The sequence below is a fragment of the Anopheles maculipalpis genome, chromosome 3RL (genome assembly GCF_943734695.1).
Source record: "Anopheles maculipalpis chromosome 3RL, idAnoMacuDA_375_x, whole genome shotgun sequence".
Classification (NCBI taxonomy): Eukaryota; Metazoa; Arthropoda; class Insecta; order Diptera; family Culicidae; genus Anopheles; species Anopheles maculipalpis.
In genome coordinates, this window is record NC_064872.1 from 91726577 (window position 1) to 91744649 (window position 18073).

The following is an 18073-nucleotide window of genomic DNA, read 5'->3' on the forward strand; positions in this document are numbered from 1 at the left end:
CAAACATATTGCCATCGATGCCCGTGAGAGAACATGTTTGGGAGATTATGAATATTATTATAATGCCAGTAGAAAGTAGAGCCTACTATGCCTCAAATCGACAAAAAACGTCATCACAGTATCAATAAATCAGTTTTATTCCAACATGTCACTCACTCGATGGACAGGACATATTTACACAGCACAGCATAAAATGGTGTGCGTAGGAAAAGAAGTAATTGAATCAGATCAGGGATCGATTCTATAGAAACACAACCCGTAAACAAACGTAAACGAGTAAAATGGTACAACGGAACTGCTTGTACTACCAGAGAAACATACAGTCAGCTCGTTTAAGGTTTTGCGTATCGGTTTTTTTTTCTTTTTTTTATTTTGCTAATTTGCCACTGCAGTGAGTTGTCCATTCAAAACACATAAAATACGTCCACAACGTGTGCTGTCTGTCACTAAAGGGGTTAAATGCTTCATTACACAGTACAGTGTGTCTTTTGCATTGCCATCAATATATTATACACCGTGTGAGGTGGCTGCATTTAGCACCCTCCAATAACATATACACAAATATTTCACATTAATTTAACATTCATACTTTAACGCGGTCGTATAATAACCATTACTAAAAAGTACTTTTTTGTAGGCCATAATGTAATGAATCTAGTGCAGTTGCTCTTTTATCATGTTCGAGGTACACCGCGTCTCACAACACGCCAGCTTGAGAGACAGAGATCAGTGTGCCGTCACATAAAACCAAAAGACGAAGGGGAATGATGATAGAAAAAGGCAATTACTTACGTTCTATTTCTATAAGTACTCCGCGCAGAGAACGATGGTTACGATGTTGTTTAAATCTCCACTTCGACTGGCGTATATCAGAAGTACATAACCTCTTCCTCCTTGGCCTTGCTGTTGCTGCTGTCCTGTCCCTTGCCGACTCCCATTTGCGAAGGATTGTCCGATTGTTTGAGCGGTGATTGCAGACTTGAGTGCCTAGTGGATGAAATTGGAGAGGAAGTACGGTGGTGGTGCTGCCCACTCGAGTCTTGTTGGCCCATCACCGTATTTCTAGCGGGCACAAGTGGAGGAGTAGTTGAAGATAATCCTGCCATAGGATGTGACGGTGATGGTGATGAATACTGATACGCTTGTGGTGTTGTTGGACCGGTCGTGCTTGATGGAGCGGGATAGTTGTCCGAGCTTCTTAGCCGAAAGCGTTCCGGTATTTTTGGGTAGGTATTTGTTCTGTTATGGGAAGCAATTATGGATATTGGAGCTGTTATTACAGATTCCAATGGGACCAATGGTTTACCGGACGTACCTGGTAGCAGGATTGCCTGATTGTACTTGAATTTGCTGCTGTATTACGGCAGGGCTGCTACCAGTCCTTGAATGATTGGGCGTACCAGTCTGGGAGATCTGTACAATAAATGGGAATAGTCATTTCATTTTATGTCCACACAATATTTGTAAACTGTTGTGCAAAACATACCTTTCTGTCCGCAAGTTTCAAGGGAAACATCTGAGTCACACTAGCACCACCACCAGCTGTATGCGAACCCATTGCCGCATTACTACTGTTTGGTGACATTACCATATTACCAGCAGCAGAACACGGTTTTGTGCTACAATAAGAGAGTATTGAGTTACAACAAAAGATCTTTGACCGGTGGTTTCTTCTCTCACTTAACTTACCTCGACAACGATGATAGTTTTAGCGGTAGCTGCTGTTTTATGCTGGTAGCATTGATCTTTGCAGCGTTAGTGGCACTAACTAAATTTGCTGGAGGTGTTTTAGTTACTGGAAAAGATATTACATTTATTATTACACATCCTATTTAAAAAGAAAATATCAGGTAATACGCACTGCTCGCTGTTCGCCATTTGTCTTTCTTTCGGTCGATTGTAACCGAAGATCCAGCCATAGAATTGGCCAAAAAGCTTCCTCCGAACGCACTATCCACGTGGTGCTCTTCGTTAACAGTTTGTGCTTCCTCTAGGGACGATGCTACTCCGGTCGGTATCGGAAGCGCAACCTGTAAGGAGGGAGAGTTATTTATTTAGTGGTGCTACGACGCTTACACTCTTTCAAATAACTTACACTTGGTGACAGTAACAATCCTTGGCTGGACAATATTTCCATCTTGCGATACAGCTGTTCCCGTTGCTGTTTGATATCCTCCTGCTCCGCCCGTATCTGTTCTTGCAACGCTTTCTGCGAATGTTTAGTTTCCTCCAGTTCACGCTCTTCCTGTTCCTTTTGCTTCTGCCACATCGTTTTCTCTTCCTGCAGCTTATCCTGCAAGTTGCGCAGCTCTTCCAGCTGGTCGTTATGCCGGTACTGAGTCTTTGGGTTTTCACGATAGGTGTTTAGCTGATGCTGCAAGCTCTGAATGGTTGTCATTTGCTGTGAGATGATGCAAAGCAGGGTGTGCAGGTGATGTGACACGTGTAGCGCAGCATAATTTTGATCTTTGGCCAAGTCAGAAGGAACTCCCTCCCCACCACCGCCGGCCAAAATCTTCTGCTGCCCGTACGAAGTAGTAACGTGCGGGCTAGCGAGCATCAAAAGCGACTCAACGTCCAGCGCACTAGACGAAGGATGAGCCTGTTGCTGTTCTCGTTTTTCGTACGTTTCACGGTTAGTAAAGTAGCCAGCCGATAAGGTTGACAGAACCGCATCTCGCGAGTTGGCAGTGTGCAGCGTCGAACTGTTGCTGCCGGCAATGCCCCCACCCGATGACATGAGCTGTTTTGATCGACGCTCGTCAAATCCTCCGAATGTTTCCGCACGTTTGGGTAGCGTGGGCGAGATGAACAGCTCACTCTGACGCTCACCGACCGAGCTGCTCGACCTGGACAGTGGTAAGCCCGTTGCAGCCGTGTAGAGCGAAGAAGCCAGAGAACTAATTTCTTGTATAGAGTTTAACACCCGTTTCCATATTTCTATAGTATCACAGTCATCGGAGATAAGATCTCTATACGATCCGTAATTTGAGATAAAGGACTCAACGGCGGGACCCAGCTGCTCAGCATTTTGCTCGTTATCCAGCAACAAGCTCAACTGTAGTGCTATCTTCTCTTCCAGCAGTATCGCCTGTTCAAAGTCCTTCTGACGCATTTTACCTGTCGGGAAAGATTTTCGTGTTAGATCATCTCCATTACTCCAGTACACTCTACCGTTGCCAATAGTTTACACAAAAAAAACTCTACACGTTTGTTAATAAATCATAAATTCACTGCAAATATCTCATGCAATACGACCAAGGCAGGGGTAACACATTAAACAATATATTGATATGTAGTAAAGTGTCGAAATATTTCGATTATTACCTTCCAGTTCGGTTGTTCCGAGTGCTTCAGCGATGGAATATTAAAAACAGAGCAAGCAATCTATTTAGTACATCTATTCCTAGCTATATAAGGAGCGTTGGTAACATTTATATAATTTTATTATAGCTGTCTCCTGCAAATGTTCCTATTTTCATGCATATCGTACCTAGCGATTTAAATTGTCGCATAGGGGCGCCAATGATCGAATATTGACATTAGCCATTTAACATTTCATCGATCTTCGAGCTGCTGACCTGCTAAATCATGCCGGCCATCTAAAGGTTTAAGAGATTTATTGATACCACGAGGTTGAATTCTCTCTGCGGGGGAACGATCCAGATGGGATCTCATATACGGACCTGCCGTTTGATAGACCTGACGAGAGGCGAAGCTGTCGCCTCGATCACCAGAAGGATATTGAATTGTGATTGTTTTTTCATCCTTTTTTAATGTGCCTTACAAATACACACGACATAGAGCTAATCCACTTCAACCATAGTTTAGGACAGGTGCATTCTAGCGAGCAAAGTTTAGATTCCTTTTTGGGCATAGTAAAACAGGATAGTAAAAGATTTACAAAGTTTACATCACTTTACACAACAAACCGAGTGTGACGAAGTATTAGGAAAGAGACACAAATATACTTCCGTATGCGCTCCATTTCTTCACTATACTTACAAATAATCTCCCGAATGTTGGCCTGTTTCAGATCTATTATTTTTTGCCGTTGCTCCAGACTCATGTAATCTTCTGTTTCCGACTCATCCGAGGGACAGTCAATGACAGCAGCACTGTGGGAAAATGGATGGTTAGGTTAACGACCAAATCATACTGTTTTTACTAGGTTCTTTATCGTCAAACGTACCGTATTGATTGAATCCACACATTTTTATCTTTTGGATTTTGTACCTTCAGCTCGTACATTTCCGGATAAGCCGGATTAGAGGATATGATGTAAATGCCTCTGGATTCTGTACCAGCCTTCTCACGAATCAAGAGCTTTTGCAAAGAAACGACACCCGCCTGCGAAAAGGGTTAAACAAATTTAGAAGCTTATTCATACACTTGCCTCAACGATCGGGTGCAGTTTACCTTGTTCTCAGGAGTGAAGAAAGAATATTTATGAGAATTTTCCAAGAGAAAGAACAAACAATCTGACAAGACAACCACCAGAACAGTTTGCATTTTGGATCGACCTTGCATTAAGGTGGCTACTCCTTCGAATCTGTGTGAAAAAAAAAAACAAGTTTTAGTGCTCCACTAATACCCTTAATAGGCACACCTCAACATTTACCTCAATTTTCGATTGCATGATATTATATCCGATTTCTTGAATTTGTCCTTTTTAAAGATAGCACAGGACTTGGCATCTATGCGTTTAAAAATCTCTAATTGACGATCCTCTTTCTCCTTATCAGCGACCCGTGCATCCACGTCCACCAGTATCTCCTTCACTAGCGACATTGCTTTCTGAAGCTTTTCTTGCTCAATCTTATCTTCGCGTGAGCTTTTCAGCAACGGATCGATCAGCAATGGATATTTCGTTAAACGTTGAGTTACGAACAAAATACATTCCGGTATGCCTTTCTTCTTTAGTAGTGGATTCTGCTGACAATGCTTGTACCATTCGGCAAACACATTATCACCGGTCATATAGCACTTGAAGGTATCCAGTGCAGACCGATGGTTGGAGCAGAATTCTCCGTACGCACTCTTAAGCTTCTGTGCTGACATGGAGGAGAAAAAGTCAAGCAGGATGTCGGCAATGCTATCAACTACGTGATGTTCGCGTTGCTTTATTCTTAGCTTGCGCAGAAAACCGGTATGCAGCTCAGTTAGCTCAACGAGCCTCGGAAACATCCGTTCTAGGTTAAGATGGCTGAAGTGTTTCTGAAGACTTTCTACAAATACCTTCTGCATGACTAGTAAGGTTTGAACATGGTGTTTCTCCGTCATGATAAATTCATAAATGTGTTCCTGACGCTTCACCTAAAAAACAAAAGTAACGAAAAAGCATTAAATTGTACCAAACATTTACCGTTATTGGGAGCCGCCATTGAAAAAAAACCTACCTGTTTGTCTTTCAATCCTTTGACAACCTCTTTGGGGACACTGGGGCTCCATGAATCGTGCTCATCGATCGCAACGCCCAGGATCGGTTCAGCGCCCAGATCATGTGGACCGATCGGTGCTTCGTGCAGGAATTCATCCCTTATCAACGGCACGTCGTCTGAGTAACTGCAATACAGAGGCAACCAAGTGTTAAAGCTTTATTCTCCAAATTTGCCCCGAATACGCCAGAGAGTACGTGTAAGTCTCAACAGTGACAACACACGCGACACACTGTGTTTATTTGTTGTTTTTGAAACTTAAATAAATTTAAACTGTAAGCACCGACAAATATACATTTTAGGCATGCAATTCAGTACTGTTTAAATGTGTGTTTGCTTATATTTTACTAGTATGCATTAAAAAATGATGATATGAGTGTCCGTTTTATATATCACGTAAGAAAAAAATCGAAACACAAATACATTCATATTGAGAAAGAAGAGAAAGTTGACAAAAAGAGAGATAGACAGAGCAAACAATGAGGGAACTCGGTTTCATAACACGCACTTATAACAAAAATATATCTTTCTTTTTTGTTCGTTGTTGCTATTCAATATGTTTGTATATACTCACTTAGCGTTATCATTATGCACGTTGCCATCATAATAGTCTCTACCCTGATCATCGTGTTGCGAGGAATTGTGGCTATAGCAAGCGAAAGTAAATACAAAAAACACATGAAAACGTATAAATAAAAAAGTGACCGTCGTCGGGTCCGCAACAGAAAACTGCAAAGCAAACAAAATGAAGAGAGTCACACGCACACACACATAAACTGAAAAGCGTTTGCAAATAGGCAAATAAAGTAGAAAGTGTATAGCATAAAATGCTGAGAAGAGGGGACAGAACACATCGGCATAGCTACCATTTGTACGCGCTACACCGCTATGTCCCAGAAAACAAAACGAAAAAACATACTGAGAATAGATAGTGCGCGCAGTGCAGTGTGATTTTGAAGATTGCAATTGAAGATACGAAGGAGCTTTAGAGAGAAAGAGATTTAGAGAGCATGAGAAAAACAGACAGACAGAAAAACAGACAGATTTGAACAGACAGTGTAGTAACTAGTAAAACATGTGTCTTTTCTGTTTTGAAGTCTGCTAACAGACTACCAAAAGTTCAAAAATGTACGATCTCTCGCCTTGCCGCTATTAATTTTAATCTGGGATGCATGCATGGGTATAATGCATGTTGCCCTATTTGATCCCTTTGACACATGGCCGATATTGTCCGGAGGCAGCTAGCTCGGTAGCATCTGGGCTACGACGTAGCAAATTACTAACACGAAAGACCGAAAATAAAAGTTCATCCAGACCCGTCGCCTCCACGGGAGAGTCGTCGAGCTCTTCTATCAAAAACAAATTTGCCAAATTCAAGTTCGATTTTATTTTAGATTTGACATCTTGTACTTAATGAATAAATTGAATTGAAAATAAATTTAATATGCCCGAATTGGGCATGTGTGGTTTTGTAGAATCGTTTTGCATTTTTGTAAGATAATGTTATGTTGTTGAACATATTGTGATTGAAATTTCTTCGATTCTTAATCATGATTAGATTGTGCGCGGCTACATTACTAGTTTTAAGGCTGTTTCGATCGGTGCCCTGTTGCACGTAAGGTTCAAATTGGTTCAAAACCTCAAAAGAAACTTTCAGTAATTCACAAGACAGACACGAGGGGACACTAGAGTGATCAAGTTGAAAGTTGAAGAGAAACATGAAAGAGTCAAGAGACATTTGTCTATCACGTGTCACAGGAATATGCTAACTACCGCTGATAGAGATGAAATTTAGATATATGGTATGGTGTGTATCGTTCGAAAACAGGATAAAAGCAAACAGATTTCTTCAGGATAGAGAGAATATTGTGGTAATGAAGATAGATATAGAGAGATAAATTGGGTTTGTTAGTAGTGAATGAAAAGTTTTTTTACTAGCGTTACCTAGCGTGTTGTGATACCACGCCTAATTTGTTAGCAACCAATCGCCACGGAGAGTAACATCCAGTCATTTTTTTGCCACTTTATCATTTTTTGTTCAAATCATTGCAATATATGCACAACGGTGGTTAGCGTTAGTAATACATAAGAATAAAGACAATTGTGATCATTTAATAGCTGTTTTACCTACAAGATCAAATTTGGTTCAAAAAGTATTGTTATTGGGTATAAAAAAGGGATTTTGAGAGCCGACTGATGATGGAATGCATATTTTAGACACGAGCTGGATACTAACTCAACATATACATATATAATACGTTTGTGTTTATTATTAGCCTTTTGGTAGTTCAATAAGTTAGTAAGAAAGCATACATAAGGAAAAATCGACAGTAGAAGATATCTAAGAGCGGGGTGAGAAAAATGCTCTCCCATAAATATACAGCAACAAATCTACTACTTTCGCACTGCAAACTGTTTTCCATTCATCGATTAGAAAACGATAAGCTTACAGCGTTTACAGTTGAACAGAAAGAAGCAATTATTTCGAATAATTCAACTCATGGTACAAAGCGACTGCCCCTCAGTGTGTGTGTATATTATTAATAGCGCACATACTCTCGATCATTCGATTCTATTTCGTTCATGCGGTTAATCAAAAGCTACCGTTCGCTATGCAAAAGCATATATTAAAATCATCGTCAGGCTTTAAAAATCATGAGTCAACACAACTGATAATGTTAAAAAGCAACCAAACATGACATGTCCAAAGAATGAATAATCAAACGTATGGCGAAATATAGGATATAAATATGTATAAGTAGGCTTAAAAGCAAGCTTAATTCAACAAGTTTAGATTAAACATTATTCAATATTGTTTTATGGTCCCCAAAGTTATTAAACTATTAAACAACTACATCAGAAACTGCAAAATACATTCCTAACACATAAGAGAGTTTCCGTAAGTTCAAACACTTCCATTCGCGTATGCAAAAAGTTTGGTTTATGAAAACAATAAAGAAGAACTATTGTTATTAAAAAAAAAGAAATTTACTTAGGATGCATAAGAAACTAAGGTTCAAGGTTTAGTTGTGTTCCTTATTTAAGAGCATCTTGCGATACTAAGTATTTTTTTGGGTTTGGTTTGTTTGTTTTTTTTTTATCTGACGAAAACTTGTTGCCATTTCCAAAGAAGAAAAAATCAACTCAACATGATTAGCAAGCCAGAAAAAGAGTAATCCATATTATTGAGATAAATTCATTACAATACGGCTTTAAATGAAACTGATGATGCATCACAGCCAATTTCAATTTCCAAAAAATTGTACATGGAATCGAAAACATCTATCAAGCGTCAATCTCTAATTACCTGTTCGCGGAGCTCTTCTTGTTCGAGCTAGGTTTTGGTTGAGCCTGAAAGTATTTCTACAAAAAAGAAAATGATGAAAGGCCAGCGTTAGTGTACAACAGAGTTAACAACGATTGCGATGCTACGGACTCAGTATTACGACAACCTACCTTTGCTATCTTGGCTTTACATTCTACTGCGTGTTCTTTGTATGTGGCCAGATTTATTACAGCTCCACACGCTGCAAATGGACACATAAGAGTATTAAATTAGTGTATTTGGGTTAGATTTTTTTTCCACCCATAAAACATATTGCATTATACAAACCATCACAAACAGAGGATTGTCCTTTAGTTTTAGATTTATCTTTCTTCTTGCGGAAAAATAAAGAACCACGCTTTCGCCGTTTTTCGTGATGCTCGGGATATTCCTCGCTGAAAAGAAAGGAATTGATTAATGATTCATTCAGCCCAACCATACGACAATTTAAATAAAGAAATGAATAGAACACGAAAACAAAACATGTAAACCCTTGGTGAAAAAGATTGTTTTAATCATGAAATATGCACAATTAACACATCGCTATGGATAAACGAAACCAAAATAGACTAAGATTCAGTCAAATACCATTACAGACCATTACGCAAAAAAGCTGTATGATTGACCATATTCTATAGGTAACGATCAGTATCTGAATCTGAACAGGATTCAAAAACCAAGCTAGAAGTAGAAAATGAGAGAAAGAGATAGAGAGAGCAGATAGCAGTGAGTCGCTGGGGATGCATCGAGATTCACTCGGCACATCATCAAAGAAAATACGGATAGAACCGAACATTAGTGGGTGTGACAGCAAAAAACAATGAAAACTACCAACTACAATCACATTACAATTCGGAAAGTGATACGCGCGACACACTAGAGCGTAGGAAGGAGAGATCGTTTTCGTACGTTAAAAACGCTTAAGAAAGTATTCAACATCAATCAAAATCGATCTAACACGAGAACGGCACACTTACTTTTTATCTCTCACACAAAGTAATGATCGATCATGAGTTTCATCTTCACTGTCAGAAAGATGCCTCGAGCTGGCACAGTTTTTTGCACGCCATTTTTGGGGGTGTGTGTGTATATATATGTGTGTGTGTAGGAAATAATTTTGGGAGAGGAATAGAAAGGAAAATACAACATTATAACAAGCAAAACAAGCCGATCTTTCCACTGAGGTTATTTTCAACGTTTTTTTAAGCAATCAACTAAACATTTAAAGGATTTCAAAAGAAAAGCTGAACGGTAATCACGCTGATCTTTGGTGGATCACCAACCAAAGCCTTTGCCAAGCAATTGTTATCTTTATTTGGGGCAAATGCAACTTTTTTTGCTGGGTTTGACTTATTATCCGCGATCGTTGAAATAGATATCGCTCAATAATCAAGCATTCTCCAGTGTTTGAGGGACGTAAACACGTGTCGATTGAGATTTTAAATCCCAACCCGGAAGTGAATCGTTGCAGTTTATCTCAATTATTAAAAGCTACAAGCTTAGTTGATCGTTGCCTGCTGCACTCAATGTGACTGGCTGTGGTATTGTACTTTGTAGCATTATATACTTGACGAAAAATCGTTTAAGATAATCTATTGTATTGAATACTTACGAGGCAAGGGTATCTTCCTTCACGCTCTGATTTCGCACCGGCGCTATCGATGGTGTGGATATGCTCTTTTGTAAAGGAATGCGTGGAACCACCGGCACCAGATTACGTTTCGCCACCACTTTCTCAAAGTCTCGCTGTAATTGAAAACGCAGCAAAAGGGGTAAGAAACTTGACATCATGAAGCCAGCAGTGTTGTCTCGCTGGGATATACAAACCGCCAATTCAGCCTCGTTTAAAGAATGTGTTGAAATTCCACCCGTACTGTTACGACTCGTTCGATTGTGGAGCCGTTCCGCGGCACGTAACGATTCCTGCTCCTCGCTGTCCAAACTGGACAAACTAACGCTAAAAGTATGAATAAACGTTAATTTCTTGGATACCTGCTTATTTCGGCCCCTGCTTACCTTTTGTGTGATGATTTTGTGCATTCGGTTAAATCCTCAATCGCGGTCCATGACTTTCTTCGATCATTGTTCAACCCGTACAGCACATGATGGTGCGGCCATACATTGATAGGATTTGCGATCGTCAGATCGGGTAGCGAAGGACACGAGGAAAATAGCTTCGTCGAGGACATCTTGGAAGAGATTTTAGGGAAAAAATAATGATCCGTATCAATGTATGTGTGCTGCTGTCTTACCGTTGAACCAATGCCTCCGAGGGCTGTGTTTTGTAGGGTAGAATTTTTCATATGGGCCACACTTTCTCGCAGACATTGTAGCTGATTGAGTGTGTCCTCTGCAAGCAAACAAAAAAGAAAAGAAAACGAACACACAATTTAATCAAGAACGTTGCTCAACATATCACACACCAAACTTACCGAGAAAGTTAAACTTGGCCCCAGGGCTGTGAGGAGTTACGCTAATGATTGGCACCATGTTGCTGTTGTGATTATTATTTGTAGTCGCGTCACTGTTGCTACCTTTTGTTCTCGCTGTCCCACTAACGTTTACTGCACCTGTTGTTGTAGTCTTCGGATCGCAACAGTTCTCTATCTCATGGGAGCAAGCAGAAGCATCCGTGCATTTCGGGGTGATGGATTGATCTTCACTCAGGTAATCAATAACCAGATCAGCATCGTTTTCGTCATCTACAATTGCAAATAGCGTATTGAGCGCACAACAGGCAAACGCCACACAGATGACAAACACAGCACCACGAAGCAACATAAAACTACCAATCAAACAAAGCAATTACAATCTACAACACCTAATATCCCGAATCACCAACATATTATGCAGTTGTTTAGATTACAAATGCCCCAACAATATTCCGCCCTGGAGATGTTACATGTTTTGTTAGTTTTCTTTTCCTCTATTTATGTCCGACAGCCTTTACTTTAACTTTAAAGAGGGACGGAAGCATTTTACCTGACGATAACAACAAAAGTTCTTCTGATAGCATATTGTGATTTGCACCATCCATCTTGCGTGTGGAAAAACGTGCCTGACACACAGCTCGAGAAGAAGGAAGAAGGTAAATAAGCCAACCTACACGGATTTTTGGCGTTCCCCGTGCACACAATATCGAGATGGGGGAGAGGAGCAAAATAGCTTCACTGTATCATAATCAACCAGCAAAGGCACGGTTTTGAAGCATTTTTTGATAGATCGCTCACATATGCTGTATTTGTAGAGTTTTTCGCTGAAAAAAACAATCCCGTTTTCCCGTTTTTCAGCATAAAAATGACAAAAAGAGCTAATTGTTTTTTTTTTTTTGCACACGTCTATTTCATATTACAACCACTCCAGAAGAGAGCTTAGGCCCAGAGTGTACAGGGGAAAACATTTTTGGAACATTCAACAGCACAACTGCAGGCACAAAACATACGGACAAACACCCACACACAAAACTAGAACACACAATTCGTCACGGAAAGCACGAAAATAAACATTTACATACGTTTTTATTACGTATTAGCAGCTATTTTTGTGCTAGATTTCTTAACTTCTAAACTTAATAATCTTTCTTTGCGTTTTTCTTCTTTACTTTTTTTCCTGAAGAAAAATCAATGGCGAATTCCCAAACGTCAATGCCGTGCTGCCTGACATATGTGCCGACGTCAGTTTTTAACGAAGTGAAGGGAATTTCATCAGTTGGACCATTTTTTGTCAGATGTGCGGTACGTAATGTAACGACTAGTGCGCCACCTGTTGTACGTTAGCGATAACTCGTCATTGTTGCTAATACTCATGATATGAATGTAAAAATATGTAATCTTTTAACTTTTCGTCAAATTTACCTTTTTTTAAAAGACATTGAAGTAACTAGACGTAAATATAAGGACATGCCAAAAATAGGCACATTTTCTGGTGTGCAATGAGACTTCGATGATCGATCATAATCAGTTGTCTATGCCTGGTTGAGAAATAGAGTACATGCACAGCAATTCTGGACTCCAAATGTTGTGCTTCTATTTCTTTTTCTTCTTTGTTTCTACAATTTTGTGCAAGAGCTGCCATTACTATGCAATTTTTGAACAATTTCTACCCCACCATCCCCTCTTCTCGTTAGGAAGATGAGATTACTTGGAATACTAGTTACTCTTTCACCTAAAACGTCTCTTTGAAGAACGGATCTTCGACTAGGAAGTAGACGAGCCTAGAGTGCGGATGCCCCCTCGACTTCGAGGTATCTGGAAGATACGAGCTTTGGCGACAATGCTCCAAGGTAGATGAGGTTTTCTTCGAAATATGAGTATTCTCAGTGGATGAGCCTAGAACGTTTGACATCATCTTCGACTACCAGATATTTTGATAAATGAAAGCTCTTTAAAGAGAAAAGGTGCTTAATACGATTGGTGCGAACTCCATCTCGACCATAAGGACACGCAATGCCACCACTGTTCAAGAGTTCTAGTGAGGAATTTGATACTATTTTGTCTTAGGACTCTTATGGACTATTAGGATGAATGGTTATAAAACTTTTAAAAGGTAAAGGATGTATTTAAGAAAAATTTAAAATATTCTCGTATCGGCATGCCCACTTTTGCAGAGTAATAACGTTGAATTGTCCTTATAATTTCTCGTATAAAAAAAAGAAAGGTTTCAATTTTACTACCCAATATTAATAGCCAAGAGATTAAAAAAACGGTTCATGTCATCGACTGCGTGTATTGCACCAGCTTTATAATAAAGTGCGAAACAGGAAGCGATCTGTACTGCTCAGTCGTTTCAACCGCTCAATATTCTCGCACAACTTTTATTCGACCGAAGCGATGTAGTTGTGTGATAAGGTATCGATGATGTTAAGAGGGTAATCCAAACAAAAATAACATTCACGTGATCGTTAATTTTGACAAATGGAAGCTTAAAATGGTCTAAGCGCCTAGCCTTACCACCCGGCAGAAGAATGCTCCTCTATCAGTACGGCTGTCGCATTGCATTTTCTCCCAATACAAATTGAAAACTAAGCGCAATACACGATCACTCTTTTTCACCATTTAAAAAAAAAAGAAGCAAACATACTGAATTCTAACGGAGCTGGAAGCAATTTTATACGTTGATTATTTGCTCCCTGTTTTGTTCGCTCGCCACAGTTGAAAAGCATGTGCGCCGCCAAAACCAGGCGGATGCATGTTATTGAATATTTAAGAGCAAAAGGTCAGGATGTTATCAGTGGTGAACGTTACGCCCAACGGTACCGTAAGAACAGGGGCCCTGGGAGCATTTTGCCCGCTCTTCCTTGCCCCAAAACATTGATTTAATCTTCGACGCTACTTCGCGGCGACTCGTCCGTTATGACTTTATTTAACACAACGTCGGTAAATGATCCTCTCCTTGCAAAAAGCTGCTACCTACACAGAATCCTCAGTCGAATCAAATACGTAGGGCTGGGATGATCGTAAGACAGCAGCAGGGAGCATCATCATCATAAGACTGGGTGCACAGTGACGAAATTTTTTTTTTTTTGCTCGAATGCAAAAATGAAGCTTTTTTCAAACTTTTGAACCATTCCCAACCAATCTCAACGAGTGTGTGTGAGTTGTATTTTCTGTGATATTGATATCTAGTGAAAACCGTACAGATCATAGCGATGTCTTCCACCAACGTTCCCAAAAAGGCTCCTCGTGAGCCGAAAGTGTTGCTGCGAAGCACTTCGTTCCAGAAGCTTTGTTCCGTATCGTACAACTTCAAAATAGAAGGTAATTTCCGAACCAGCCTGGTAAAAAGCCCGTGAAGAAGTGGATTAAAAATTTAATGCTTATCTTTTTTTATCTTCTCACCAACGACCTCATCTCAGCAATTCAATCGTATAAGGAACACATCAAAACGGTTATAAAACTCCTGAAGATTGCAACCCGTGTGTACGTTATCTCGGTTTATTTCAAATTTATAACCACCGTCCTCTTCAACGAGTTCGTTGTGAAGCTGTACACCCAACTAAAGGTATTATTGAATAGAGCGTTAAAATTTACTGCTGTTTTTCTTTAGAAAACTCTTAAAACAAAATGGTAATCTTGTTTCAGAAAAACTACACCACTGCAAACGAAGCATCCTACCCATCTAAGCTGGACTTTGAGCACAGTGCTCCACCACAATCCCGCGGGCCAATTGTTTCGAATTTTATTTCGCACTACAAAACTTTCGTTCAAACAATCCTGGCATACACCTGTATCGGGTACATTGGACTGGAAATCATTTCGCTGGTAACAACACTTTGGTTAGCTTCGAACATACCGCTTGGTCTCGTGTTTCTCATGCTGGACTTGAGCTACATAGGATTCATTATGTGTAAGGTAAGAATTTGAATACCGATCGCATTTGACCGTTTAAACCGCAGTGGGCTATGTTCAAAATTCACTCCCACACGTCCGTTATTCTTTTACAGATTGCTTTGCACTAAAGGCATGAGCTAACCTAGCTATACGATCGACATTACTGTGTGTGTGCATGGAACGGAAACCCTCCCCCAACTCGGAAAACTCGGAAGGACGATGGCAAAATTCAACAATCCTTTGCGCACCATTTTGTCCAACTACAGGATACAGTGGCCATTAAACACGTCAGTCAAACGTTGGGCGAAGAGTTCAATACAACTTTTCCGACTGTTGGTTTTTCACCAAACACACATAAACAAATCACGGAACCAGGCCCGCCCGGCCTTATCGCCTACCACACAACCACAACACCCCACATGGTAGTAGTAAAAATGTTAACACAACGAAGAAAGGAAAATGCAAAAGTGCTAAGTAAATAAAACGCTTATACATAAGCAGAAGCACACGAAAACTATTGTACGGGAACAATGTAATGCCATTTTTTGCTGGTCGCGCACCTTCTCTCTGTCTCTCGCTCTCCGGTTCCGGTTTTTAAGGTCCAGAATCACAACAAACTATCTTCTCTCACGAGAGCATTTATAGGGGTTTTCCACACTTTTTAGTAAAAGCGTTTTTCCGTGCCACAAGCGAAATCACACTTTATAAATAAATCCATAATTCGATCAAAGTTTAGATAAGATGATCAAAATTAAAGGAGTTTTACTACCATTTTATAATAAAATCATACCCTTCAAAGACTCCAAACGAGCTTCGAAAAAATGTACTCGGTGCATAGTTTAAATAATATACCAAATATAAGATTCCGTTAAACAAAGTCACGATCTTTCCTCCGATGCGAAATGGATAAATATTCCCGAAACGATTCCAAGGGCGGACTGCATTATTTATCCATCCAGCACAGACGCGCTACAACCCTGTACTGACACGGGGGTGACGTTTTCCTGAAAGCCGCATTTAAATACTTTATTTTCAGTTAGTTTATGCAGACATTTCGGCGAGGTTGCACGCGTCCGTGTAGTGTGATATAGTCCTCCCAAAACGTCGTGTGTCCTTCCCGAGGCCGGAGGAGCCAATCTGCCTAGCCTCCTTTCCACTACCCTCCCTCACAAGAAATACGCTCAATTTCGTTTAATATTTTTACACTTCTTGCCTCGCTTAGTGATCTCGCTTCAGTAGTAGAGGCGTAGAGCAAAGAAGAAAAGGATACGCGTGTGCCTGTGCTCTGCTTGCTGTGTCGTGCGCGCCGTGTTTCTACCCGTAGTTTTGCGTAGCGATATATTATCAACGCAGTACAAGGTAGATTTATGCTGCCAACAGCAGCATACAAGGCAATTATCGCAATTGTCCCTACTGCAGCGGAAGGGGAAAGAGAGAAAAAAAAACCGAGCTTACCGGCAAATTGTCTTCGATTTCCGTACGCGCATTAGCAAATCAAATTCCCAGTGTACGGTGCTGTTCCCGTGATGAAAGCTCCCCGCGGTTTTCGTGACTTTCAAGCTGTAAAATCTTATGATACCGTTATGCGATACGAAGCACATTATGATAATATATGTTCGGGGCAGGACCAATTGGTCCGCATAGCGGAGAACGTGCAGTGCAGATTAATGGCACGTCCGAGCCAGACTCTGGCCAAGAATATCGATGACGTCACAAAAGCGTAGTGAAACATTTGTGAAAAAGTACTGTTATCTTCCCGTGTACTCTTCTTGTCTAAAACTAAAACAAGTTTTAAAATATTAAAAAACAAAACAAGTCTAGAATTGCTTCACTAGGAATGGAAATGCAAGCGAGCGAGTGAGTGAAAAGTTGTCGCACAAGCATATACCCATCAGTGAAAAACCTGACCCGTCGTTTGAGTCCTTTTTTGTTTTGCTACGGGGCAACGCTACGGCTGGAGGAAAACTGCTATCACAGAAGTGCGCAAAAGCGTATAGTGTCACCATTCCCTAAAAATGAAGTAAGGCATCGAATAGTTATCAACACACAAAGCGTGTTATGGACATCTGCAGTGCTTACTACATGAGTGTATATAAGAAATTATGTATTCCGTTCGTGAGAGCGTGAATGAACGTAAAACGCAGCCATGAAAATGATACCTGGGGACCATGGAGGACTAGAGCAAAATTCGCTACCACCGCTTACCTACACGTCGTGGCGTCGTGTCATGCGGTTCGGGGCTCCGCCACGCCGCCTTACACGGAGCGGTGCACGCCCGTGGACTAGAAGGGAGCACAGAACAGTTCTAGAAAAAAAGGATACTTTGTACGGCAAAAAGGAAGCACAGCGCGTTTATTTACCGCGGGATGGTGCCAATAGTGCTTGTGTCCTATTTTCTTCCGTTTGCCCATGCAATAATTGGTGGTGACTGCACGAGGCACTGTGGCAAAGTGTTTGTTTGTTTGTTTGTTTGTTTGTTCGCTTGCTATTTGCATACCGTGATACAGACTATTTTGTTGCATTTTGAGCTATTCACTACTCCCGCATCCATCCGCTATTTATCGGATTTCTTTTTCCACTATTATATTGTCATGCAATCCTATCTGCTTATGAGCATGTCTCTCTAAAGGATTGAATTTTCCTTTGTGCTGTTGTCTATTAGTCTATCCACTCTACCGTCCGGTTTCCCGATTTTTTCAAACACGTTGCGTTAAACCGTACACCGTGTGGAGCGAAGGGTGGGGGACATTGAAGGTGCGGATTATTAAAATCAATAAAATAAAAATAAAAACATGAAGGATGGATATTTGCATTCTTCAAGCGTAAGACAACCTAATGCGGCCAACGATTTGCGAAATTGCTTTCTTACACTTTAGTGATTTAATGAGTTAGGCGCGGTGTGACGAAAGATACTGATGTCCTACTGAAGTGAATAGTAAAAAGAAACATTGAACCAATCTTAATGTAAATGAAATCAAATC

General features: G+C 40.4%; 3 protein-coding genes across 5 annotated transcripts in view; 2 read left to right on the forward strand and 1 right to left on the reverse strand.

Moving 5' to 3' along the window:
• LOC126561421 (guanine nucleotide exchange factor DBS) overlaps window positions 1-17388 on the forward strand; it is a 131461-nt gene extending 114073 nt beyond the window's left edge. The window contains exon 18 of the mRNA XM_050217557.1: window positions 17379-17388. The gene's annotated coding sequence lies outside the window, so the exon portion shown is untranslated. The remainder of the gene's footprint in view (window positions 1-17378) is intronic.
• LOC126561356 (rho guanine nucleotide exchange factor 18) lies at window positions 768-12354 on the reverse strand. Of its 3 annotated transcripts, none has more exons than XM_050217461.1 (23): window positions 12278-12354; window positions 11196-11465; window positions 11016-11113; window positions 10780-10952; window positions 10591-10720; window positions 10376-10509; window positions 9741-9809; window positions 9052-9158; window positions 8895-8965; window positions 8746-8801; window positions 6013-6084; window positions 5400-5565; window positions 4622-5316; window positions 4420-4552; window positions 4193-4350; window positions 4006-4118; window positions 3328-3351; window positions 2096-3120; window positions 1862-2030; window positions 1690-1795; window positions 1487-1619; window positions 1316-1413; window positions 768-1239 (listed from the first exon to the last, which is right to left on the reverse strand). In XM_050217461.1, exons 2-23 carry the CDS (start codon window positions 11251-11253, stop codon window positions 870-872), a joined length of 4158 nt encoding a protein of 1385 aa, XP_050073418.1. In that variant the 5' UTR covers window positions 11254-11465; window positions 12278-12354; the 3' UTR covers window positions 768-869. The 3 variants fall into 3 exon arrangements, with proteins under 3 accessions (XP_050073418.1, XP_050073416.1, XP_050073417.1); XM_050217459.1 differs by lacking the exon at window positions 12278-12354 and adding an exon at window positions 11746-11808; XM_050217460.1 differs by lacking the exons at window positions 9741-9809; window positions 12278-12354 and adding an exon at window positions 11746-11808.
• LOC126563122 (uncharacterized) lies at window positions 14282-15233 on the forward strand. The gene is made up of 4 exons (XM_050219744.1): window positions 14282-14519; window positions 14618-14763; window positions 14844-15113; window positions 15206-15233. The coding sequence occupies exons 1-4, from the start codon at window positions 14411-14413 to the stop codon at window positions 15218-15220; spliced, it is 540 nt and encodes a 179-aa protein (XP_050075701.1). The 5' UTR covers window positions 14282-14410; the 3' UTR covers window positions 15221-15233.
• Window positions 17389-18073: the final 685 nt, after the last annotated feature.